We start from the raw sequence: 26439 nt of genomic DNA on the forward strand, positions 1-26439 counted from the left end.
TGAAGGAGCAGGTTAGCTTAGAGGGCGCAGGGCAGGCCACTTGGCGCTCAGCTCTCTCCTCTAACACCTTGCTGCTCCTGCCTCCCAGCATCCGCTACCTGAGGTGACTGCCTCACTCTGCCTAATGGTAGGGCCAGCCCTGAGAACACTTCTCCCATATCAACCTGCCTGTTCACTCGCATCTCTCTGCTATCTCTCCCCCCAGCCACGGCATAGCGTGGCTACTCCTTCCTGGACTAAACCACCTTCCTCGGGAGGGGGGGCAGGGCTCCGGGGAGCAGGAGTGAAGGCGAGCGTAAGCAGGCATTAGCTTTCCAGATGGGCTGAGCCGAGTCTCCCTGGGAGGCGACGGAAGGAGAGAGCCGTGCTTGGCTGGCTGGACGCGCCAGCTTGAGTTCTCCCTCCAAGTTACCTCCGGGGATCTCCTGCGTTGACTTACTCATCGGGAGCACCGAGAAGCCCCTGGAGGAGAAGGCTGAAGAGGCGTCGGAGGACAAATATTTATATGGGCTTGCTGATGGCATGCTGTTGCTGGTCAAGGATGGAGTCCAGCCGGAGCCCCTGAAGAGGGCAGCTGCAGGAGGCAGCGATGGGGCAGCGATCCAGGACGGCGCTGCTGCTCCTCTTCGCGCTGGGTAAGTCCAAGCCTCGCCGGGAGGCACCTGGCCGCAGTAGGGGGGTGTCCTCCGGGATGGCTCGGACTGGAGATCTCTTCGGCAGCCTTCCCTAAGCCGGCGCCCGCCAGGGCTGTTGGTCTACAGCTCCCATCATCCCCAGCCAGCATGTTCGCGGATGGTGGGAATCGTAGTCCAACACCTCTGGCGGGCGCCGGCTTGAGGAAGGCTATTTAAGGCATATGAAGCAGACACGTGATGGAGCGGGTCAGGCTTACTGCAGCCGGCACGGGAGCCACTTTCAAAGTCTTCTGCTGTATCCCGGAGGCGCGCAGCCCGTTCCAGGTGGCGCATGCTTGCCACCTCCAAAAGGGTAGTTCTCTCCCCCCTTGACATATTTTCACTTCCGTTAAAAAAAAAAAAAGTTGCGCTGATCTTTAATGCGAGGCCTGCTTCTTCTGCTTTGATCATGAGAGCGTGTGTGGCAGGGCGTCATCTGCCACAAAGACGTTTTTCCAAGCAGTGCTCCTGTGTCTGCATCCCAGCAGGCAGATATCCGTTAAGTAAAGATCGTATGGAGAGGAGGGGGACACCTTCGCAGGCAGATATCCGTTAAGTAAAGATCGTATGGAGAGGAGGGGGACACCTTCGCAGGCAGATATCCGTTAAGTAAAGATCGTATGGAGAGGAGGGGGACACCTTCGCAGGCAGATATCCGTTAAGTAAAGATCGTATGGAGAGGAGGGGGACACCTTCGCAGGCAGATATCCGTTAAGTAAAGATCGTATGGAGAGGAGGGGGACACCTTCGCAGGCAGATATCCGTTAAGTAAAGATCCCCACTCCTCCACCCTCATATGGAGATGAGGGGAAAACCGCTGCCTGCTAAATTTTTGCAGTTGTTAAAAAGGCGCAGGAGCCCAGGTGATGTGTGTGTGTCTGGGGGTGGGGGGTGGGGGGCTGACAACCTCAAGCTAAATTAGTTTCACATCTCCAGATAAAATATCACAAAGAGCACTCCATGTGTTAAACCTAAATTGGTCAGGCTCTCGGCAAACACAGCAACCTATCTCAGGATGAATCAATCTCACCTTTCAGTGTATATGTTTGTTAACTATATTTTTAATGCTCCCCTCTTTCCAAAGACCTCAGGGCAGTGTACGTGGTCTTTAGGTTAGGCTCTTGCACAGCTGAGATCCAGGTCCTCAGCTTGAACCCAGAACTTTGCACCGGGAAAGCTATATGTATCTCCTTTCCATTTACAGGGTATATGCTCAAGTCCCTGAGTGCGGAAACTCAGTGTGAAAATATTTATCAAGATTTCTCTGACTGCATCTTAAAACTAGGAGAAAATATGGCCAGTTACGAGGAGGAAGAGGAAGAGGAAGATGAAAAGAGCCAGGTGCAAGGACTGCATGCGGTCTGTGGGTGAGCAGCAAACGCTCTGATCTCTTTATTGCCTGCACACAGCTCCACTATGTGCATCCATCACTGGCACACCTTGCTTCTAGATCAAAAATTAATTCCAAGCCCCCCACCCCCTGCTCCAAATTCTCCTTTGGGAATGTTGACATTGAAGATCAGCTATTTTTGAAAGACTGCAACACAATTTTCTCTTCTAGTACAGTGGTTGGCCCCATGTCAACCAGCAGGGCAGCAAAATGGGACTCCCCACAGAAAACAGGGGAATGTTGCTGCATATCCAGGGGAGCCCCAGGTATGCAGAAAATATTTGGGTTTTTAAAAAGAGTGAAATGGAGGGGAAATCCAAAATGGAAAGATGGAGGGCAGCATATATGTGCTGGCAGCATCAGGGTCAAACCAGATGCATGAACGTTGATTAAATATGTGTATGGTAGTTTGGCTATAAAGCAGGGGTTCATTTAAATGGAACTGGGTGGGGGGACTAGAGAGAAGATCTACCCTGCCTTGCTTCTCTGCACTCTGTTGCTTTAATACTCCCCCCCCCCCCTCAGCCCCAGACTGGCTCAGAAGCTGGGAGTGAGTGTGGTGGTGGTGGTGAAGCATTTTAAAAACAGCAGCGTGTGGGGAGGCAAGCCAAGAGAAGGGTGGTTTTCACTCCTCCCATGCTCCTTTTAGTAGAAAAGATCCTTCCCCAGCTTTATAGCAAAACTGTTTTATAGCAAAAGTGGTGTACATCTGTTAATAAACATGTGCCTGCCTGGCCCGGCCCTGAAAGTACAGCACAGGAACTAGCCCTCCATCTCTAGGTGGCTGTTAGGTTGAAGGGAAGCAAGTGACTTGCCTTTGGCCTCAAGCTTATATGGATGAAGGAAATTGGGGTCAGTGAGGTTTGCACATCTCCCAAACTTAATCTCCCCCTTCCAAGGATCCTTTAAACCAGGGGTGGGGAACGTCAGGCCCAGGGACCAAATCCAGCCCTCTTGGGGGAGTTCCAGAAGACCATGCCCTTCCCCCAATCATTTGGTGGTTTCCTGGATTCTGTGCAGTTTTTCCCTTATCCTAAAAGGTTGAAATGCCTCTCCTATGGCTTAGTTACTAGCAATAAAGGCTTAAAGCTAAAATATGCTTCTTTTTTTGTATTTTTGCCCCACATCCCTTTTCCTTTGGCCCTACCCACCATTGGAATATGGCCTCCCAAGAGCTTCTGTGAAACTGAATTCGGCCCTTGAGCTGAAAAAGGTTTCCCACCCCTGTCCTACATCATCATCAGGTGTGGTTTGATCCTCAGTCGTATCTGTAAAATGGAAGCCAGTAGTGGCTTTCCTTGCATAAGAACTGAAGAAGAGTCATGCTGGATCAGACCAAGGGTTCATCTAGTCCAGCACACTGTTCACACAGTGGCCAACCAGATGCCCACAGGAAGCCCATAAGCAGGACATGAGTGCAACAGCACCCTCCCGCCCATGTTCCTCAGCAACAGGTGTACATTGGCATACTGGTACTGGAGGTAGCATATAGCCACACTCAGTAGTGTAGTGGCAAATTCAGAAGTGCAGGGTCCCTTCATGACAGTCACAGCCACACCCCCTCACAGCCATGCCCCCTTCTAAGATTACACAACCTTGTAAGATATACAACCTTCAAATGGGATCCAGAAACAGTGCAGCTGAGAGTAAGGCAGGGGTATTTCAATTGGATGTCTGAGGAAAAAATGCAGAGGTGTTGAAATCTTTTTCACGCACGCACGCACTCACTCACTCACCCACCCACCCACTCACTCAAACATAAACATTTTAGGTTTTCAGAATATGATCCTCTATGGAAACTTCACCCTCTCAACTCAGCCCTCATGGACAGATCCCTTCTCATTTAAACAGCCCCCTTGCACACTCCCTTAGTGCCCCAACATTACCCATTAGCCTTTCCTAAGTGCTTTCATTATATCTCTTGCCAGCATACTAAAGGGAACCATGAAAGGCATATAGCGATAATTGAAACAGTAATCCCAGTTTGGTCAATTTTGCATAATTTCCACTGGATGTGGAGAAGCTGGACTATGGAAGAGTTTTGTAATGACAATATTAACCGCCTTGTTAGCAAGTTATATTCAGCTGCTCCACAGACAAAAAATCTTTTCACAAAAGATTCATTGGGGACAGATTCATCTGATCTCTTTGAGGTGAATCTGTGATGGGCATCAGAGTTTCCATAAAATATGGCAGAGTCAGGGTTTGTGTTTCATGTGGTACAATACATTTCATTTCTGAACATTTGGAGCTCATGGGGCTAAGACTGCTGCATTGCATTAACCACAAAACGTCACCATTGAAGCTCACAGACAAAATTTTTAAAGCACATCCATGTGGAAACATTACATGTGGAATGTAATGTCCCATTTCCTACATGTATCTGTGAACAGAATCATAGATTTCTGTTGTGTACTATCCAGGGATAAAGTTGTATGGATTATTAATCTCCAGTGCAACATTTCCACATGCACGTGCCCACATGATCCCATTAAGAGATCTAGTCATGAGCTTTGAGTATTACTTTGGAAATGGCACCTCATGAACACACAAGAAATTCAGCTTTGTCTCCTCAGGGCTACTTTCATCTGTTCTTATTTCATAGGTTCCAAAACCAACTGCTGGTATTAAAAACAGCTGACAACTGAGCTCTGGTACTAAGCCTCATTACTAGACAACGCAGCAAAAATGGATGCCGCCTGCACTCCCTGTAGTTGAGAAAAGGGGACTTGATGTCTATTATTGGTGAATAAACAGTTTAAAGGGATGGCAAAGACCATTATTAGGCTTTAATCCCTGCTACAAGGAATTTTAATATAGGTGACTGGAAGCTGAAGGAGTGAATGGGGTAGTGGGAAATATTTGAGGGAGCGGTTACCCCTCATTACCCTGTGAGGTCAGCTCTGCAAGAATTATCTTTAGGGAGAAGGTGACAAGGTAATTCATACAAGGAGCAGCAAGGGGTAGTGGGCACTTCCCCCACCCCCAATATTTCCCACTACCCTTTCACTCCCTCAGCATTCAGTCACCTATATTAATATTCCATATAGGAGGGGTTGAAGCTTTGCTCTCTTACATTGGTCCCGCAAACTTGTTTTTCTTCCTGACATCACCTCATGCCTCCAGAGAAGGTCTGTACAAAACCATTTTTAAGGGACGGAGGGCCTTAAAAAAAAAAGAAAAAAAAGCCAGAGGACGGCTTGCTCCTCTGCCAATAAAACGTTTCCCCCTTCAATTTGGGATTCATTTTAGAGCCTGGCTTTGAAGGACCAGCATTATCCTCTCTTATGTGTGAGGATCAGCCTTGGACGCCTCTGTCACAGGCAGAGAGCTGCTCCTAGCAGGGAGAGAAGGAGGTCTGAGGGAAAAGAGGCAGATATTATGACAGGCGATAAGCTCCCTCCGAGTGTTTCCTGCCCAACATGCGCAAAGCCTCAGGTCCAGGACAGGGCTTGTTGGCGCCAAAAAATAAAAGTGCCCCTTACCTGCTGCGCAGGCGTTTCTTCTCCCCTTCAAGGTGCAGCGGCGGCCTCGAAAGCCTGGCGAGGCAAAGAGCAAAAGGCAGCGCTGCTCAGCATGAAGAGTGGGGCCCTCCTGGCAGGGCTGCTCAGCAGCAGGAAGGAAAGGAGGGGGAGAGGGAAGAAGGGAGAGCTGCCGGCAGCGGCACAAATCGCCTTCCGGTCCCATCCCTGAGAGGGCACTGAGCGCTGGGCGGCAGGGAAGGGGAGGGGACGGCTGGAAGAGCACGGCCCACTGTGGTAGTCTGGGAGTGGGAGGGACCCGGCTGAGAACTGGCTCTAAAAAAAGCCCCAGGTCTTTGACCTGGCGTGACCCGCCACCACTGCACCCCTGGCCATACTGGGATGGCTGCATGCACTGCTAGGACGTTACAGCAAGAGCGTATCAAGTGCTTTGCCTTCATGTAATAACTATGGATAATGATGAACAGTGAAATGCATTAATTAGCCTAAAAGCGAACCAGCCTGAGATAGTTTGAAACCCACTTCAGCTACTGATCTCTGGGAAGATGTGGTCTGGCCATATCATGAGTAGCTTCACAGTGAGAGGCTTGAGGTTATGGTGGATGCAGCCATTTGTTTCCTCTTAATCTAATCAGGACCAAGGGGAAGGCAATAAAGCAGCCAAGTGTCAAGGCTATTGAAGTTCAGCCTGGAGCATGTCTGGGTAGCAGGCCTGATTAAAAGTGAGCGAGGGAGAGGGAAGACATAAAGAGTTTTGCTGAGATAAATGGGTGTCAGTGAAGGTTCCAAATGTGAATATGCTGGATTGAGAAGGCCAAGGAAGACATTAGGAAATGTGGAAAGCAATCAAGGAAAAGCCAGAAACTCTGGGGAGGCATAAACCAACCAGGCTCACAAAAGGGCTGCTGAGACCAGAAAGGCAGATACATTTATAAATAAGAATAGGAACTGGGAAAAGGACAGGGACGATATTTTTCACGTAGCAGGGTTAATGAAGGTGACAAGAAGGTCTTGGAGGAGGAAGATGAAGGGAAGATAACTTGTAAGGGTTACAAGTTATCTTACACTGGAACCGGAATTCTAGCCTTAGGTAGAATACTGCTACCATTATCACCACTACTAAGCATTTGTACAGTGCAATGCTCTCCAACCTGGTGGCCTCTGGATATTTTGGACTACAACTTCCAGAATTCTTGGCCAATGGCCATGCTGGCTGGGGTTGATGGGTGTTGAAGTCCAAAACATCTGGAGGTCACCAGGTTGAGGAAAGCTGGTGTGGTGTTCCTGCCTGGGGTTCCACCTTTCTCCAGCCCCCACCTCTGAAACGGAGAAGCAAATCCGTCGGGAAACGCCTGCTTTCACCTGGATCAGTTGTTCCCGCTGACACCCAAGCTTCAGCCCTTTTACTTTCTCTGGGTTCCAGAGAAACTCAATATGCTCAATTGGTTCTCTCAACCCACGACAGGAGAAGTAACAAGTACAGTCAGGGCCAGAAGTATCGGAACAAGGATAACTGTTTTGGCAGTTGGCCTCTGCACACCACCACACTGAAGCTGAAAGGAAACACACCCAGATGGGAGCGAAGTCAGGACTTTCAGCTGTAATTCAAGGGGTTTGACAAAAGTGGGGCACTAACCATTCAGGAAGGACAGCCAGTGGCATGCACACACACCCATTGTTGGTGGCTCAGAAGTAATGGAACAAATGGCTGACAAGCAGCTGCATGGCCAGGTATGGCCTGTTTCCTGGGTACCCCATGACCAATCAAGCAGACAAAAGGCCTGGAGGTGGTTCTGAGTGTTACATTTGCATTTGGTAGCTGTTCACTGGAACCCCCAACATGAGGTCCAAAGAGGTGTCCATGCGATTGAAGGAGGCCATCATTAGGCTGAGGAAACAAAATAAACCCATCAGAGAGATAGCAAAAACAGTGGGAGTGGCCAGTACAACAGTTTGGAACACCCTGAAAAAGAAGGAATTAACTGGCAAGCTCAGCAACAGCAAAAGGCCTGGAAGACCACAGAAGACAACTGAAGTGGATGACCGCAGAATTCTGCTCATGGTGAAGAGGAACCCTTTCACAACATCTAGCCAGGTCAAGAACGCTCTTGCGGAGGTAGGCATGTCATTGTCAACATCTACAGTCAAGAGACAGCTTTATGAATGTAAATACAGAGGCTTCACAACAAGGTGCAAACCACTGGTAACGCTCAAGAACAGACAGGCCAGATTAGCCTTTGCCAGCAAACACCTAAAAAAGCCTGCCCAGTTCTGGAATAAGAGTCTTTGGACTGATGAAACCAAGATTAACTTCTAGCAGAATGATGGGAAGAGAAAAGTATGGAGAAGGAAAGGAACAGCTCATGATCCAAAGCATACCACATCTTCTGTCAAACATGGTGGAGGCAGTGTTATGGCATGGGCATGTATGGCTGCCAATGGAACCGGGTCACTGGTGTTTACTGATGACCTGAGTGCTGATAAAAGCAGCAGGACGAATTCTGAAGAGTATAGGGCTACATTTTCTGCTCAGATTCAACCGAATGCTGCCAAACTGATAGGACGCCCCTTCATATTGCAGATGGATAATGACCCAAAATATACAGCAAAAGCTACCCAAGAGTTTCTCCAGGCAAAGAAGTGGGATGTTCTTCAGTGGCCACGTCAGTCACCTGATCTCACCCCAATAGAGCATGCTTTTCACTTACTGAAGACAAGACTGAAGGCAGAAAGACCCACAAACAAGCAGCAGCTGAAGGCAGCTGCAGTAAAGGCCTGGCAAAGCATCTCGAGGGAGGAAACTCAGCATTTGGTCATGTCCATGGGTTCCAGACTTCAGGCAGTCATTGACTGCAAAGGATTTTCATCCAGGTATTAAAGGCGATCTGTAAGTCTGAAATGATGTTGGTTTGTTCCATTATTTATGAGCCACCAACGATGGGTGTGTGTGTATGCCACTGGCTGTACTTCCTGAATGGTTAGCGCCCCACTTTTGTCAAACCCCTTGAATTACAGCTGAAAGTCCTGACTTCGCTCCCATCTGGGTGTGTTTCCTTTCAGCTTCAATGTGGTGGTGTGCAGAGGCTAACTGCCAAAACAGTTATCCTTGTTCCAATATTTCTGGCCCTGACTGTACATAGATTTAATAATGGTAGCATAACAATTCAATCAACACATGGGAATTCGGATTTTTAAAAACAAAGATTTATTTAAAACATGAAAAGTTATAAGTTATTATTAATCAATGCTTGTTCCTAACTTCCCTACCTACTCTACCCTCCTAAAATCCCCCACACAAATCCCACTACTTAGATGTTGCTTCTTCAACCCATAAACCCCATCTGACTGACTAACTGCCAGTTCATTCCTTATATAACCTCAAAATCCTCACACATACACTCAGGCCCCTCCCACCTTCACTCACTCTCTGGCATACTATTAACCCTATCTTAGCTGGGTTATATTCCACAATATAAAAACATACATAACAAAACCAGCAGATGTTACAGCTGGCATAGTGCTTTGAACTGTTCCACATGCATTGTCTAGTTGTAATCCTTGCAGCAAACCTGTCCGGTAAGCAGGGGCATCATTAGACGAGGGCCCACCTGGGCACAGTCCCTGGATCTTTTTTGAGCTGTGCCCCAGATCTTTTGAGCTGTCCTAATTGCCATTTTTAAAATATATTTTCCCATTGACTTGCACTGGAAAACAGAAAAGGCCATAACTTTTTTTCTTTTATAAGGTAAATACATGACATTTGGAGACCTTGCATCCCCTACATAGATGACTGAAACTGCCAAATTTCAGACAGTTAGGCATGGTGGCTTTTGTTCTAGCCACAGGTAGAATTTGATATTTTCAAGAAAATGTGTCAAAGCAAAGAGCTATAATTTTTTTGTTCTTCCACATAAGCACATGGAATTTGGGGATCTGGCAGCTCCCATGGAGCTGATTGAACCTGCCCATTTTCAGGCAGTTAGGTGCAGTGGCTTTTATGCTAGTCACAGGTAAAATTTGCTATTTTCAAGAAAATGTGTCAAAGCAAAGAGCTATTTTTGTGTGTGTGTGCTTTCACATACATGCATGGAATTTGGGGACCTGACAGCCCCTATGGAGCTGACTGAACCTGCCAAATTTCAGACAGGTCCAGTGGCTTTTGTGCTATCCATGCGTAAAGTTTCCTTTTCTCAAAGACTAAAACAAAAAGTAAAAACTGCCAAGCTACACAGGGGATTAGAAATCCTAATCAGAAGGTATTTAAGGTGACCATTATGAGGTTACTATCCCTAATCTCTGGTGTAGGTGTTTTTTTTTTTAGGTACAAAAAACCTCTCTCCCCTTACTTTTCTGCTCTTACATGACCACCGTTGGGAGCTTGCTTGCAATGAAATTTTGAAGAGGGAAAAGGAAGGGAAGAAAGAGCTCCATGTGAAATACTGGTATTTCACACAGCACCTGATTTTACTGCCCCAAAGTGGAACCTTTGGCTTCTGCAGAAGTTTAGTAGCTTCAGTACAGCAAAGGATCCAATCAGCCTCCACAAAGTTGTTTCTCCCCCTCCACTTTAATTTCTCCTAAATAGTTGTAGGACTCAAATTATTTCAAAAGGAGGGTTAGGACTATGTGGCATCATGATCGAGGCACTGCTAAGGCTTTTAAACAGGTTCTATAGTTTAAAAAAACCTAGAAAAAGCCCTCAGCCACCTCACCTCATAAAGTTCATTTAAGTATATGTAGTCCTTACAAACCCTCCACAGCCTCCTAAATTCCTCTGAAGTACTACCTCTCTCAAAGGAGCCACTTGGCTTAGGGAATTCTCTCTACCCACCACCCCCACGTACATTTCCAATCACCATTCTTCTTCTCCCCTCCCCTCCCCTCCCCTCCCCTCCCCTCCCCTATCCTGTCCTTTCTTTGTCTTCTTTATTCCACCCAGAGCATATCTTGAGGAAATCTTAAAGAGAATTCTCTTCAGTGGGCAAGAGAAGTTCTGAACTGTATTTCACTTTATTCAAACAGACAGGAGGGTTGGGTTTTCTCCTTCTCACTCAAGTCTTTGAGAAGAGTGGGTTCACATGGTTGCAGAGAAACAAATGTGGGGCTGTTTTGTCTGTCAGTTGTCATTATCCAGCAATAGGAAGGGCTGTAGCTCAGTGGCAGAGCACACGCTTGGCATGCAGAAGGTCCCAGGTTCGATCACCAGCATTTCCAGGTAGGGCTAGGAAAGAATCCTGCCTGAAACCCTGGACAGCCGCTGCTGCCAGTCAGTGTCAACAGTATCGGGCTAGATGGACCCAGGTCTGACTCAGTATAAGGCAGCTTCCTATGTTCCTATGGATTTGTCAAAAACAAGTCCTGCCAGACAAATCTGATCCCATTTTTTGATCAAGTAACCTCCCTTGTAGACCGTGGGAATGCTGTAGACATCATATACCTTGACTTCAGCAAAGCTTTCGACAAAGTGCCCCATGATATCCTGATGAGTAAACTAGCTGAAAGTGGGCTAGATGAAACAACGATCCGGTGGATCCACAGTTGGCTACAGAATCGGACTCAAAGAGTGCTTATCAATGGGACCTTCTCAAACTGGGGAGAGGTAACGAGTGGGGTACCGCAGGGCTCAGTCTTGGGCCCAGTGCTCTTCAACATTTTTATGAATGACTTGGAGGAGGAGGTGCAGGGAATGCTGATCAGATTTGCAGATGACACAAAATTGGGCGGGATAGCTAATACTTTGGAAGACAGAAACAAAATTCAAAGTGATCTGGATAGACTGGAGCGCTGGGCAGAAAACAACAGAATGACATTTAATAGGGATAAATGCCAAGTTCTGCACCTAGGAAAAAGAAACCAAAGGCACAGTTACAAGATGGGGGATACGTGGCTCAACCACACTACAAGCGAGAAGGATCTTGGAATTGTTGTCAATCACAAACTGAATATGAGCCAACAATGTGATGTGGCTGCAAAAAAGGCAAATGCTATTTTGGGCGGCATTAATAGAAGCATAGCTTCCAAATCCCGGGAAGTACTAGTTCCCCTCTACTCAGCACTGGTTAGGCCTCATCTGGAGTACTGTGTCCAGTTCTGGGCACCACACTTGAAGAAGGATGCAGACAAACTGGAGAGGGTTCAGAGGAGGGCAACAAAGATGATCAGGGGACTGGAAACAAAGCCCTATGAAGAGAGACTGAAAGAACTGGGCATGTTTAGCCTTGAGAAGAGAAGACTGAGGGGAGATATGATAGCACTCTTCAAGTACTTGAAATGTTGTCACAGAGAAGAAGGCCAGGATCTCGATCATCCCAGAGTGCAGGACACGGAATAATGGGCTCAAGTTACAGGAAGCCAGATTCCAGCTGAACATCAGGAAAAATTTCCTGACTATAAGAGCAATACGCCAATGGAACCAATTACCTGGGGAGGTGGTGGGCTCTCCCACACTGGAGGCCTTCAAGACGAGGCTGGACAGCCATTTGTCAGGGATGCTCTGACTTGGATTCCTGCATTGAGCAGGAGGTTGGACTTGATGGCCTTGTAGGCCCCTTCCAACCCTACTATTCTATTATTCTATGATTCTATGAACAGAAAGCTTTAATAAAAATAGGAGATTTTGGTTTGTTTTTTAAGAGGAGGGGAGATAAACACTGCTCATTTATACAAGCCTATGTATGCCTACTCAGAAGCTCCATTATGTTTAACGAAGCTTATCTTCAGGAAAGTGTGCATAGGATTCCAGCATGAGTTACTTTTGCAGGGACGTTTGCACTTTGATGTTCTGGATGTTTACTCAGAAATAAGTCCTGAGTTGTGAGCATGGTATTGCAGACTTAATACAGTGCCTACCCAATTCTGTCTAATGAATTGACTATCCTTTCAGCTCAGTCCTATGCATGTTTTGTCATTTGTGGGTTTAGTTGGGGGGGGGGGGGTTGCATGAACTCTAGCTTCAGTGGTGAAGAAAAGGCACTTAGTACATGCTCAGAGCTTCTCCATAACTTAGCCCTAGTTTTGAAAACAGACTCATTGGCTGAATCCTGGTGAAGTCTTGGCACAAATGAAGTTATAGGGAGGAAGATACAATGAGAGCTTGTGCATAACAAGGAGGAGGTAGAGAGGATTTGCACAAAACAAGACATCTGTTTTTATGAAAAGTTGCTGGAGGGTGGTAGGATGAGGAGGGATGGTTGCATGGAGGGGAATAGAATTGGTAGGGGGAGAATGTAAGTGCTTAGTGGTGAAAGAAAAGGATTCTGCATATGCTCAGAGGCACTCTCTATTTAAGAATATAAGAGCCATGCTGCATCAGACCAAGGTCCATCTAGTCCAGCATTCTGTTCACACAGTGGCCAATCAGATGCCCATGGGAAACCCACAAGTAGAACATGAGTGCAATAGCACCTTCCCACTCATATTCCCCTGCTGCTAATATTGGTGAAATGTAAATAAACTCTAGTCATTCTAAATTTGCATGTATGTATATCCTTCAGAAACTTTGCAGGTTTCTTGCCTGGGAGACACTTCTAATGACCTATGCATTTTCATACAAATTTACCCAAAAAACTATTGGGGGAGGGGTGAAAGGGAAAGCAAATCACTCCCTCCCCAAACTGGAGAACTCCCCTTCTACATGAACTGCTGCACTTATCCTTCTGAAACTTTCAACTCTAGGCTGTCTGTAATTTTCAGAACAATGGTCCACAAGGAAAATAAGGACAGAAGTATGTCCTCTTTTGGAGCTCTCAAAATGTCAAGGCCATCCTTGCACAGAAATCCTTGTGGCTATCATTCTGAAATTTGGATACATGATCTCCTCTGATGGGGCAATGAATCCTGAAATGTGTATCCAATTCTCCCAAGTAATAAACATTTTATTGGCAGTTCCCATTAAAAGAAAATCAAAATATAAACTCTGCACCTATTTTTCTGACATTGGGCAGGTGTAATCCCCTTCTAGGGGGCTACTATGCTTTAAATTATCATCCAGTTCTGACCAAGAGAAAAAAGTTACAGGTTTTGTTTTTTTAAAAAAAATTCCAATGGTAGTCAACAGGAAGCATAAAGATTCATTTTTCCAAACCTTAACTCAGGTTTGGTGCTGAACTGAAATGGTCCGACTAAAAATTGGCCTGAGCAGAAGTGGGATGTTTTCGAAAATGCTGAATCGGGGTCTGAGTTGAAGTGGGGTGGGGGGTGGGGTCAGTGCACGCTTCTTATGTATGTATGGAATCTATACACATATGCAAGCACACCACACGCACCCCCCCCCCCATATATACATATATATTAGAGGTGCACTTAGACTCGGATATATTAGATAGATAGATAGATAGATAGATAGATAGATGCAAATTTGTGTTATGGGCCTGTGCCCCGGATCTTTTAAGAACCTAGCAACACCCTTGCTGGTAAGTCAATACTGTTATCCCTGACATTGCAAATGGGGGGTGGGAGGCTGAGGCTTAGAGAGGGTGGTTTGCCTAAGGCCAGCTAGTGAGTTCATGGCAGAGGTGAGATTTGATCCAGGGACTTTCTGATCTGTAGCTCAGTTTCTCAACCACTACACCGCACTAGCTATGGAAGGGAATGGCAAAGACGATGCCCACTTGTACAGCTTGAATGGAATATACAGTGCCAGACACTCCCTATTCAAATTGCTTGACCTTCTTTCTCTAGTCCCTATTTTCACATCTAGATTACTGAGAACAGGACCTTCTGACACTTGCCACAAGATGCTTCAAAAAGAGGGGGGAAATTAGTTGCAGTATCAATGAAAAGTGCAGAGCTCAGGCATAAGGTCACATCTGGAGATCCAAAAGGAAAGAAAAACAGAACTGAGCAATTCTTGGTCTCAGTGGTCAGCACGTTAACAATGTACCAGTATGACTGTGATGCGAAATGAGGTAGCAAAAGGAACTGATGCTTTCCTTCTGTCTGGAGCCAACCTTGTTGAAAGTGTTAGGAACAGACCTGGATCAGAGCTACATGTATACTCTATTATTATAATATTATTATTCATTATTATATTATTCATTATTATTTTCTTAGATTTCTTCGATGCCTTTCTGAAAAAAAAAAGACTCAAGGAGACTTACAACAAAAAAATTAAAATACACATTTTAAAACAGCTAAAACCTAATTTAAAATCCACTAAAATACTGTCCCCTAAAACAACTAAAATATCAGTGACAACCATAAACAATTCAACTGATACCAAATGTCTGGGAATAGAGGGAAGTCTTTACCTGGCACCAGGCAGGCCTTGCTGGGGAGAGCATTCCAGAACTGGGGGCCACCACTGAAAAAGCCCTCTCCCTTCTTGCCATCTTCCAAACTTCCCTTGGAAGAGGCCTCAGATGTTGATCGTAGTGGAGTGGTCCGTTCATACCAGGAGAGGCGCTCCGTCAGGTATTCCATATATTCAGAGATTCTGTGTACTCACTCTGTGCACATGTCATATTTAGTATGGAGCAAAGCATTTAGCATCCAGATAATTGATTTTTTTTTGTTAAAAAAAGAAGCTTCTAGCACTTAAGCTTATGTCAATAGATGTCAGTCAGTCTGATGTGAAAATGTGTTGGCCATGTTGGATAAAATATCAGAAGCTACTAGGGAGACAAGTTTTAAGTGGTCAATACCCTGCCCAGTTCTTTGCTGCTTCCCATGAATAGGAGAAGCAGAATATGTTGAGCAAAATATGCAAGCATATGTAAAACAGCTTAATTGGCATCCTTTATCCTAGAGAATCCACATTTTATTGATGCACAGCAACAGGGTTTATCTTAATGCAGAATATAAACAGCACCTATCATTGCGATGCAAGACTTAGGTTATTTTGAGCCTACCAGTGTTTTAACTGGAAAAAATTAAATTAAAGCCAGGACATTCCTTGGCCTTCTGTCATGGTGTTATGTAACTGAAACAAGAGGGTTTTCCAAGGATGTTCCTGTTCCATGTTTCTCTCTCTCTTTCTCTCTACTAGTGAGAAAAGGCCAGTCAGTGATGAATATGGAGATCAGAATAATTGATGCATCTGAAAGCAACCTACTATGAAATTGGTTGCATTTGTTGGAGGGAGGGGGTTGTGTGGTTTTACTTATACAATGTTCCCCCAGAGTCTGACACTGACAGGTCACATGACCATGGCCTGCCTTGCTGAACAGATGGAGGCTGTAAAAACTGAGGCATTCTGGGAATTGCAATCACCCAGGTGAAAGGAGGCGGTGAGTGGGACGGGGTGGGGTGGGGGGAACAAACAAATAACCTGCAGTGGATGTTGGCACTTAGCCCTCATTCTTTGCTTTTGCCTTCCTTTGTCTGAAATCAGTTAATCTTGAAATGCTCCCTGACTGAACTGCTTCACCAAACCCCACAGCAATTACATTGTTGAAGGTTTCAGGGGAAAGGCCCCGAAACTGAGTTTACCTTGTTTGGCACCAGCCTCTCTCATTATTATTTCAGGACATTTATTCTGCCACAATAGTTCTATTTAATGAGCTCTTTACAGCTGGCATTTGGATAAATGCTCTTTTTAATAATAATAATAATAATAATCACACCATGCTGTTCCATGATTGCATAGGGCAGTCATCCCAAACCTAGTGCCATCCAGATGTTTTGGACAACTCCCATCACCCCGACGGCTGGCCATGCTGGCTGGGGCTGATAGGCATTGTACTAAAAACATCTGGAGGGTACTAGGTTGGAGAAGACTGGCATAGAGATAGCCTTAGACAGCCAGGGAAGGGATGATGGGGGTTGCAGTCCAACATATCTGGAGAGCCCCAAGTTGGGGAAGATTCTGAGCCAAAATGGGAGAGTTGGAGTGCCGGATTTTAAAGCAGAATCTAGATATAGTGGGTATTATGGAAACCTAGTAGAATGGAGAGAACCAGCGGGATACAGTCATCTCTAGATACAAATTCTATAGGAAGGTCAGGGAATTGTGGTGTTGCTCTGTACGTCAAAGAGGGCATAGTGTTGAGCAGATTAGAACACCTAAAAGGGGCAGACTCTTCCACAGAAGCGCTGTGGGTGACAATACCGGGCTCCAAAACTAATTTAGTACTAGGAACGTGCTATCGTTCCCCCAGACTGGAACACCCAGGGTGAGATGGAAAACAAAATCAGAGAGGCCTCCAAATGAAGGAGTGTTGTGACTTCATGGGTGACTTCAATTCCCCCCCCCCCCATTGACTGGATAAATGCACATTCCAGCCACAACAAAGAGGTTAAATTTCTTGATGCCCTAAACGACTGTGCCCTAGAACAGTTGGTCATGGAATCGACCAAAGAGGAGGTGACCCTGGATTTAATCCTAAGTGGTGTCACCCAGGACCGTAGTACAAGATGTGAATGTTGTAGAACCAATTCGAAACAGTGACCACAGTGCTATCAGAACTCGGAGGTGCCCGCCTATGCAATGCAGGGCAGGAGAAGCACAGAGGGAATCATCCCCTCTGTGCTTCAGCTGCCCTGCATTTGCAGCTAGACAGCCGATTTTGACTGTCTAGCCACAGGAAGGCGGAGTGGGGGAGGCCTGACGACACATAGGATGTGTTGTACTGGCATTTCCGCCTTCGCCACCCCAGAATGCCCCCCTCGGAATGCCCTGCTTTCCTCTTCTGAGCGTGGCATGTGGGGCCATTCCAAGCTGCATGCAAGGCAGCACGGGGGGGGGGGGAGTTCAGTTCTCCAAGAACTGACATATCCTATGGCTGTCTAGCCACTGACTAGCGACCATAGGATTGCTCCCTCCATATATATTTAAGAAAAATTGCCAAGGAAGTCCAACTTAGTCACATTTGACTTCAAAAGAGGAAACTTCTCTAAAATGAGGGAACTGGTAAAAAGGAAGTCCAAAGGAGGAGTTAAGAGGGTTAAATCTTTTCAAAATGCTTTGAGGTTACTCAAAACCACAATAACAGAAGCTCAGCTAGAATGTATGCCACAGGTTAGGAAAGGTAGCACCAAGTCCAAGAGTCACCAGTGTGATTTAACTAGCAGTGTCAAAGAAGCTATTAGAGAAAAGAGGCTTCCTTCAGAAAATGGAAGTCTTGCCCAAATAAGGAAAACAAAAGGAAGCACAAGCTTGCACAAAGGAGAGGCAAACAGACAATAAAGAGATGCAAAAAAGCATTTTAAGCATTGTGATGTTCTTATCGCTAACAACATCAAGGCCAGTGAAGCAGGAAACCAGCTACGGAGGCAGTTGGACCATTGGATGATAATGGATTTAAAGGGGATCAGACAAATTCGTGGAGGATAAGGCTATCGATGGCTACTAGTCCTGATGGCTATATCCTACCTCCAATATCAGAGGCGGTATGCCTATGTACACCAGTTGCTGGGAAACGTGGGTGGGAAGATGCTGCGGCACTCATGTCCTGGTTGTGGGTTTCCAGTGGGCATCTGGTCGGCCACTGTGTGAACAGAATGCTGGACTAGATGGACCTTTGATCTGATCCAGCATGGCCCTTCTTATGTACTTATTTTATTTATTTATTTGTTTGTTTGTTTGTTTGTTTGTTTTATTAATCGCCCATCTGACTGGTCACCCAGCCACTCTGGGCGATGTACAACCCACCATAAAACAATTTAAAACAATAAAATTTTACCATAAACATTTTTTTTTAAAATACCCTAACCCACCCCAAATGCCTGCCTGAACAACCACGTTTTTAATGCACGACGGAAGCTCATTAAAGAGGGGGCATGGTGGAGTTCCCTAGGGAGGGAGTTCCACAGAGTGGGGGCCACCACAGAAAAGGCCCTCTCCCTCATCCCCACCAGTCTAGCTGTCCTGCCTGATGGGACAGAGAGAAGGCCATCCGAGGCTGATCTTGTTAAGCGGCCTGTCTGGTGTTGCTGGAGGCGCTCCTTAAGATAGGCTGGGCCGGAACCATATAGGGTTTTAAAGGTCAAAACCAACACCTTGAATTTGGCCCGGAAAACAACTGGTAACCAGTGCAACTCCTTCAGCACTGGAGTGATGTGATCTCGCCGGTGGCTGCCTTTAATCAGGCGAGCTGCCGCGTTCTGTACCAGCTGCAGCTTCCGAACCATCTTCAAGGGTAACCCCACGTAGAGCGCATTACAGTAGTCTAAACAAGAGGAGACCAGGGCATGTACTACCGATGGGAGCAGATGGTCGGGAAGGAAGGGGCGCAGCCGCCGTATCAGATGGAGTTGATACAGCGCTGTCCGGCTCACAGCTGACACCTGAGCCTCCATGGACAGCTGGGAGTCCAAAATGACCCCCAGGCTGCGGACCTGGTCTTTCAAGGGTAGCCGTACCCATTCAACGCCAGGTCAACATCCCCCAGCCTCCTCTTGTCTCCCACCAAAAGTACCTCGGTCTTGTCAGGGTTCAGCTTCAGCTTATTCCTCCCCATCCAGCCACTCACCATCTCCAGACATTTGGACAGGGATTCTACGGCCAACCGTGGTGAAGATTTGAATGAGAGGTAGAGCTGCGTGTCATCTGCATATTGATGACACTGCACCCCAAACCTCCTGATGATAGCCCCCAGTGGCTTCACATAGATGTTAAATAGCATCGGGGAGAGGATGGAACCCTGTGGCACCCCACAAGTAAGTGGCCACGGGTCCGAAACCTCCTCTCCCAGTGCTACCCTCTGGTACCTGCCGGAGAGGAAGGACCGGAACCACCGCAATACAGTGTCTCCAATGCCCAACCCCTCCAGGCGGTCCAGGAGGATACCGTGGTCAACGGTATCAAAAGCCGCTGAGAGGTCGAGGAGAACAAGGAAGGAGCATTCACCCCTATCCAGAGCCCTCCTCATATCATCCACCAAGGCGACCAAGGCCGTTTCTGTCCCATGCCCAGGCCTGAAGCCCGACTGAAATGGGTCTAGATAATCAGTTTCTTCCAAGTGTGCCTTCAACTGCACCGCCACCACCCGCTCAATCACCTTGCCCAAAAATGGCAGATTTGAGACTGGGCGAAAGTTGTTCATAAGTTGTGGTACTTAAGGCTGGTCTTGGGCAAAGCACTAAGCTTTGGGCTGAAAGCTGTGCTTCCTTTAGATATTGAACATTAGCATCAACATTTCCGTGAGAAAAAAGGTTACAGCAAATCTCGTAAAAAGGATACAGTGCATGTTCACATTTAACACTGCTTCAATTAATTGCCAGGCCAGTGAACACAGTTGGGGCCCAGCCTTTTTCCCCTGTTGCCCAAGCAATTCAGGTTGGGACCCATTCATTCACTGGAAAAGATTAACATGGATTAACTTGCAATTTAGTGGAAGCAAGGAGAGCTTGTACCTTGATTTGACTGTGCAGATTGGTGACAATATATAATGCATAATAAATTGCATAGAGCTTTTTTGGAAGCCACAACCGTGCTTGCCACATCCCTTTCTAGAATCTAAGCAGGTCTACCAATGGAAGCGAGACACTGCTTGCTTATCCTGCCCTTCTGTGACATTAGAGAAGCTTAGCCAATCACTGCCAGAAACCTCTCATTGTGATGTTCTTGCATCCATTTATGCTAAGCTTTTTTCTTTTTCTTTACATGGTTCCTTTCTGTGTGTGCTGCCTGTAAGCCTGGGGCACCACCCTCCTCCTTTTTTATATGAGTTTTACATCTTAATCTAGCAATGTGTCTTAAAGAAACATTAGCTGGTCCAAAATAGGGCAGCAAGATTGTTAACAGGGACTGGCCTGCGAGCTCATATTACGCCAGTACTTTTCCAGCTGCACTGGCTGCCAGTCCATTTCCGGGCCCGATTCAAAGTGCTGGTGTTAACATTCAAAGCCCTTAACGGCTTGGGGCCAGGTTACCTGAAGGATCGCCTCCTCCCATATGTGCCTGCCCGGACCTTAAGATCATCATCAGCAGCCCTTCTCCGTGAGCCCCTGCCAAAGGAAGTGAGGCGGGTGGCTACTAGGAGGAGGGCTTTTTCTGCTGTGGCACCCCGGCTCTGGAATGAGCTCCCTAGTGAGGTTCGCCTGGCGCCTACATTGTACTCCTTTCGGCACCAGGTGAAGACCTTTTTATTTTCCCAGGCATTTTAGCTTTCTAAATTTTTATCTTTGCTGTTTTAAATCTGTATTTTAAACTCCTGTACTGCTGCTAGGTTTTATTGTGGTTGTATTGTTATATTGTGGTTTTAATGTTCTATATATTTTAAATTGTTTTATTGTGTGTTGTTTGGTTTTAGTTTTTGTGAACCGCCCAGAGAGCTTCGGCTATTGGGCGGTATAGAAATGAAATGAAATAAATAAATAAATAAATAAATAATCACAATCACCACCACTGCTACCAATATATCCCTTAGCACAAAGGGGGTGGGGGGTGGGACGCAGAAAGTAGATCTCTAGATACTTTGGACTTCAATTCCCAGCATTCCTGACCATTGGCCATGCTGGCAAAGACTTCTGGGAGTTGAAATACCAAACATCTGGAGATCTACCTTCTGCTCACCCCTGCCTTAGCAGATTACAATATATTTTGTGAGAATCACACTCAAGACTTCATACATACAAGTGAGGGGTAGCTCATGCAAGACAGTAGGCAACCTGGTGACCCCCCAAATGAACTCGTTCCCAAGGAAGCTCTGCAGGTCTGAGGTTCTGCATTCCTGTTGTGATGGAAGGGCCAGCCCTGTGGTTAGCATGGGATTATGGGAGTTGTAGTCCATCACATCTGGAGGGCACCAGGTTGCCTACCCTGCAGCAGGACTAGCCCACCCATGAAGCAGAATAAGGCAGATCTGGAGGAGTGGCAAATTGTGCTGCTTCCCCCACCCTGCCCCAGCCAGGAGGGCCTGCTGCCTCTGCTGGCCCACCACCTCTAGCGGGTACTCTTGAGAGCCCTGCCAGCCGCTCTCCCACTGTGGCATTTGCGCTAGCAAGAGGGGCTGGTGGGGCTCTCTGGAGCAGCCGCCTGCTCTGTTTCCCTTTCGAAAGCCACACAACCAGTAGAAGTGGCTGCGGGACTCTTGTGAGAGCTTGGCCAGGTCTCCCAAGACTTGGGTGAGCTCCCAGGCGACCTAGGAGACCATTATTCTGGCCACGCTGCGACAAAGGTAAGGAGGGGTGTGGGAGAGGGGAAGGGGGGCTGTGAAGCACCGCTGCCTTCAGCAGGTGGGACAGAAGGGGCAAGAGGCAGTGGGCATTTTCCCACTGCAGGCTGTGAGAGAGCTTGCACTGGAACTGTCCTGCAGGGCTCAGGGTGATGGGAGTTGTAGTCCAAAATATTTGGAGAGTACTACACCTATCCGTGCCTTAAACGAACACCGGTCAGGAAGCTAGATAAGAGCTTTTATTATCTCTCTCCAGCAAGAACAGAACAGCTACCAGTAATGCCTGACTCCTTCTAGACACCACTGAGTCTAGTGCCATCTAGTGGCTAAATTATATAGTAACAGCATCCACACATGAACAAGCTACTGCAAACTGGCTATCACGGAGTACATTATTTTGCCTGGCAGCAGTCCTCTTGCTCTTAGCACAGCGGCAAGTAGAGGAGGGAAAGAAAGAGAACAGGGTCTCAGGGGTAGCATGGTTTCAGGAAGGTGCACAGGGGAGGCATCTTTCAGAAGCAAAAGAGAGTGCAAACAGATAGATGGGAGGCATCCCTGCTGGCTTCCAGCACTGTCAATTAATGCCAGTTTAGTAACCTAGTTATTGCATCGATTGCTGGCTGGTAATGCTGGACTGGAACTCTGGGCCAATTAAAACATACCTTGGGATTACTCAGGAAGAAGCTTGCATCTAGCTAGATAAACCTCCCTGGAGTACCCCATCTTGTATGAAATTAAGAGTCACAGGCAGGTACTGGGTTCCTTCGACAGCCATCCTAACATTATTTTTAGGCTGCAGTACATTCCTGTGAAGAAAAGCAGTGTTAGGTACTCTTCCTCAACTTGGTACCCTCCAGATGTTTTGCAGTACAACTGCCATGAGCCCCAGCCAGCATGGTCAGGGATGATGGCAGTTGTAGTCCAAAATATCTGGAGGGTTCCATGTTGGGCAAATGCTGCCAGACAGGTTGTTCAGGAGGGCATACCTTAAACCTTCGCAGGAATAGGTTCTGCACAAGGAGCATCATGTTCACTGTCGTCTGAGGGTATCACAGCAGTTCTTCTGCTTTCTAGAAATAAAGTGCTTCTGGACTTGAGTTGTGTCTCTTGCCCTCTAGGATGGATGGAAATATAGTGCTTCTAAATTTTTGAAATAAAATGCTTCTAGACTTGATAAAATAAAATCCTTCTAAACTAGATAAAATAAAGCGCTTGATAAACTAGTCTAGACAAGTCTAGATTTGATAAAATAAGACTAGTCTAGAATTGAGAAAGTGCTTCTAGACTTGTAGACTTGACAAAATAAAGTGCTTCTAGACTTGTGTTGTGTCTCCTGTCCTCTAGGATAAACAGAACCACCACCAAAGGGGCCATAGCAGATTCCATACCGTTCAAAATCACATGAAGTGTAAGGGTATATCAGCCTTCTGCAACGTGGTACCCTGCAGATGTATTGGACTACAATTCCCAGCATCCCGCAGCATCCTGCAGATATTCTTCTTGACAATTAGGCCCTGTCTACCCGTTGCTTCTCCTCTTTGTTTTGTGGAAATGAACTAACAGTCTCCTCTTTCTCCCCTGGCTGCAGATATTGGGATGAGTTTCACACTTGTGCCATGACTGCCCTCTGGGAGTGCCAGAGGGAGGCAGTGACAATCTGGGAGATGTTGAAAAAGGAATCCAGGAAAATCACATTTCAAGGCAGCCTTTTTGACCTCTGCGCCTCCAACGACTCTCAGAATTTCACCTCAATGCAGATTCCCGCTATTTCAGTACTAAGCATTACTCTGATGGTCACTTGGCTTAATTTATAAAGGGAGCGTTTCTGCAGTTCTGTACAAATGTACATATATGTCTTTCCAAGGTCATTGATAAATATTGTTAGGGTTTTGTTTTGTTGGCTTGTTTAGTGAATCCTCGATGATGTTATCAATATGTAAACAAGCCACAGCATTCCCTACTCTTTAGTTTTTCCAGTGGTGATCCAGGGTAAGTTTGGGAAGTGCTCCAGTTTGATCTCTGCACATGGATGTAAACTGCTGAAATGTGGCTCCTATGGCAAATGGCATCATGAGCAAAGTGGCAGCACTGCCTTCCTCAGTCTGATCTGCTAATTTGGATGTACTCTGATAAAACGACAGCTCAAGCTACTGTGTTGACCTCCTCCAACATCCACCCTCCGTAGAATAGAAAATATTGGGGAGATTCAAGAGAGCAGCCTGGATTCTTAGAAGCACTCAATACTGGATTTCCCCAGAGAAACAAACTCACATGGATTAAATTCATCCCTGGAAAAGAATCTACCAGCAGATCACACTGCTGCATTACTAAGCTAATCTGGCCATGGATGGGTTTGACAGATCTGATTAGGGCAAACAAGAAAGGTTGATGATCACACAAGAAAGGTTACATCAGCCATGCTACATTGTGGTGCATTATGGCAACCAAGAGCTCTGAACCAATGCTGGTTGATGGAATCTCAGGACTACCTGTAAGATGGAACTTTTGCACTCTTTCTACATGCACTTTTGAAGAATCAATCTGTACTGTCCATTTCTTCTGATAACCAATTTTGCTCTCCCCTTCTTTCCCCAGGGGTGATGTGAGAATAAAGTAAGTGCTGTCAGTGTTTCTGAAACTGAGGGAAATGTTCAAGGAAATGAAGGATCCCTTGCAATCCTTTGGTGGTGAACCCCTTCCCATTGGGATGGGTGGGTGGGGCGGGGGAGATTCCAGTGGGCCACCTGTGTTCAATATACCTCTTTCTCTAAGACCCACGTGCATTCCTGCACCATTCTGATGTGTCATGCAAACCAAGTGAGCCCACCCGCATGACACGGCCAGCCTCCATCCCAATTGCTTCAATTGCAACGAACATAGAACACTGCTTTATACCACACCAGACTTATTTGTCCATCTAGACCTCAGTATAGTCTACTCTGACAGGTAGGGTCCCAGGCAGAGGTCTTTCCCAGCCCTGTTGCCTTAGATCAGCTTTCTCCAACCTGGTATCCTCCAGATGTGTTAGACTACACCTCCCAGAATCCCCTAGCCAGCAGTTTTCCCACCAGGTTGGGGGAAACTGCCTTCATATTCTTTAACTTTGACATGCCAGAAATTGAACCTGGGACCTTCTGCATGGAAAACATGTGTCCTGCCACTGAGCCATAGTCCTTCCCCATTTCTGCTGCTCAAGCTGCTGTTAGAGGCACCAGCAAAGGGTGGGGAGAGGGCAGAAATTGTGGCCATCTCACATTCTGTATCCTGCAGCTGCAGAGTCCCTATGGCTGCTGCCTGTTGAGGGCCAATGCAGCCATCTTGGTTTATTCAAGTGCCTGCCCCACTTGAATAAGAGCATTGGAAGGCCTACCTTAAAAACAACAAAAAACAAAATGAAATGAACATAGGCCAGCCCTTCTATTAGGTCAGGGATGGTGAATCTCCAGCCCACAGAGGTTCTGTGTCTGGTCCACGGAGCCTCCTTGGTCCCTCCAGGGGGCAGGGCTTGTCCCCCAAGCTCCATCCCCTGGAGGAATCCCTGCTGGTATCTGAGATAAGAACATAAGCAGAGCCCTGCTGGATCAGACCAAGTGTCCATCTAGTCCAGCATTCTGTTCACAGTGGCCAACCAGTTGCCCAGGGGAAACCCACAAGTAGGGCATGAGTGCAACAGCACCCTCCCGCCCATGTTCTCCAGCAACTGATGTACATAGGCATATTGCCTCTGATACTGGAGGTTGCATATAACCATCAGAAGTAGTAGCCACTGATAGCCTTCTCTTCCTGGAATTTGTCTAACCCCCTCTTATAGCCATCAAATTGGTGGCCATCATTACCTGAGATAATAGGTGGATGTGAGTGATGGGGCTCAGCCAGCACTAGGAGTTGCAGCTGCTCTTCCCAGCACCATGTGAGTCTTCCTTTGCATGCCTCTCACCACCTCCAGAGATGCCGGCAGAGTTATTTTCTCCATGATGGGAGGAGCGTGAAGAAAGGCAAAATGAGTGGGGGTGGTGATGTCAGTGGGTGTGGCCACACCCACTAATGGGGGCAAATCCACCCCACCCCCCTTAAACTAGTTCTGCATCCCTGCATTAGGTATAGTGAGGCAGCCACCTCCAGCAGGAGATGCTGGTGGTAATAAGCCGTAGTAAGGTGGTAGAAGACAGCTGTATGTACCAGGCGGTCTGCCCTGCTCCCCGTAAGCCGGGAGTGGGGATGCTCTTTCAGCCTGAGGGCCTACTTCCATTTCAGAGCACTCAGGGTCCACATTCCAGTGGCTGGCCAGGCTGAAGGCAAAGGGGGCAGGGGCCAAAAGTCAACACATACCAGCATATTGTCGTTTAAGGCTCTTCCTCGTTTAAGCCTCTTCAAGGCTCTCTTCCTTGAGAGAGGCACTTCAACCTTTCAGAATGGGGAAAAACTGGGCAACTGTCCAATAACTGGTGTTGGGGGGAAGAGGCCTGAGGTTCCCCGTCCCTACTATAAGCAAACCTACTTCCCTCATGTCCCTTCACCACTGTTGAAGAAAGCGTCAACTGCCTGTGCAGATGGCTTATAGCGGGGGGAGGCAGGCATTTTGTCCTTTGCTTGAGGCAATATGTCTTGGGCTGCCTCTGAAGGTACACCTAGGTGAGATGAAGCAAATTCCCCCCCCCCCCAGCCTTACCTCCCCAAACTCTCTTTGAATGCCCCCCAGCAGCCTGGCTCGTTTGCTGTCCGACCTGGGCTAGGTGAAATGGGCTTCAAGTAACCGAATGCATTGAGGGAAGCCCAGTGTCACTCCTCATGCTTTGTGTTGTACCAGCCACCCCTGATTTTATGACTGGGGCAGAGAA

At 46.9% G+C, this 26439-nt stretch overlaps 2 protein-coding genes across 2 annotated transcripts in view; one reads left to right on the forward strand and one right to left on the reverse strand.

Annotated features, from left to right (window-relative positions):
• Positions 1 to 26439, reverse strand: part of SYS1 (SYS1 golgi trafficking protein) — a 62781-nt gene that overhangs the window by 21042 nt on the left and 15300 nt on the right. Inside the window, exons 2-4 of the mRNA XM_084853976.1 lie at positions 22264 to 22715; positions 14795 to 14992; positions 3677 to 3738 (exon numbers count right to left, since the gene is read on the reverse strand). Coding sequence (XP_084710102.1) covers positions 3677 to 3738; positions 14795 to 14966 — 234 coding nt within the window. The 5' untranslated portion in view covers positions 14967 to 14992; positions 22264 to 22715. The remainder of the gene's footprint in view (positions 1 to 3676; positions 3739 to 14794; positions 14993 to 22263; positions 22716 to 26439) is intronic.
• Positions 213 to 24236, forward strand: LOC146348765 (neuritin-like). Its single transcript, XM_084853978.1, has 3 exons — positions 213 to 635; positions 1879 to 2041; positions 23190 to 24236. Exons 1-3 carry the CDS (start codon positions 590 to 592, stop codon positions 23413 to 23415), a joined length of 435 nt encoding a protein of 144 aa, XP_084710104.1. The 5' UTR covers positions 213 to 589; the 3' UTR covers positions 23416 to 24236.

The sequence above is a fragment of the Heloderma suspectum genome, chromosome 4 (assembly GCF_057233095.1).
Source record: "Heloderma suspectum isolate Gila_16-S chromosome 4, 16-S_ref, whole genome shotgun sequence".
NCBI classification, from domain to species: domain Eukaryota; kingdom Metazoa; phylum Chordata; class Lepidosauria; order Squamata; family Helodermatidae; genus Heloderma; species Heloderma suspectum.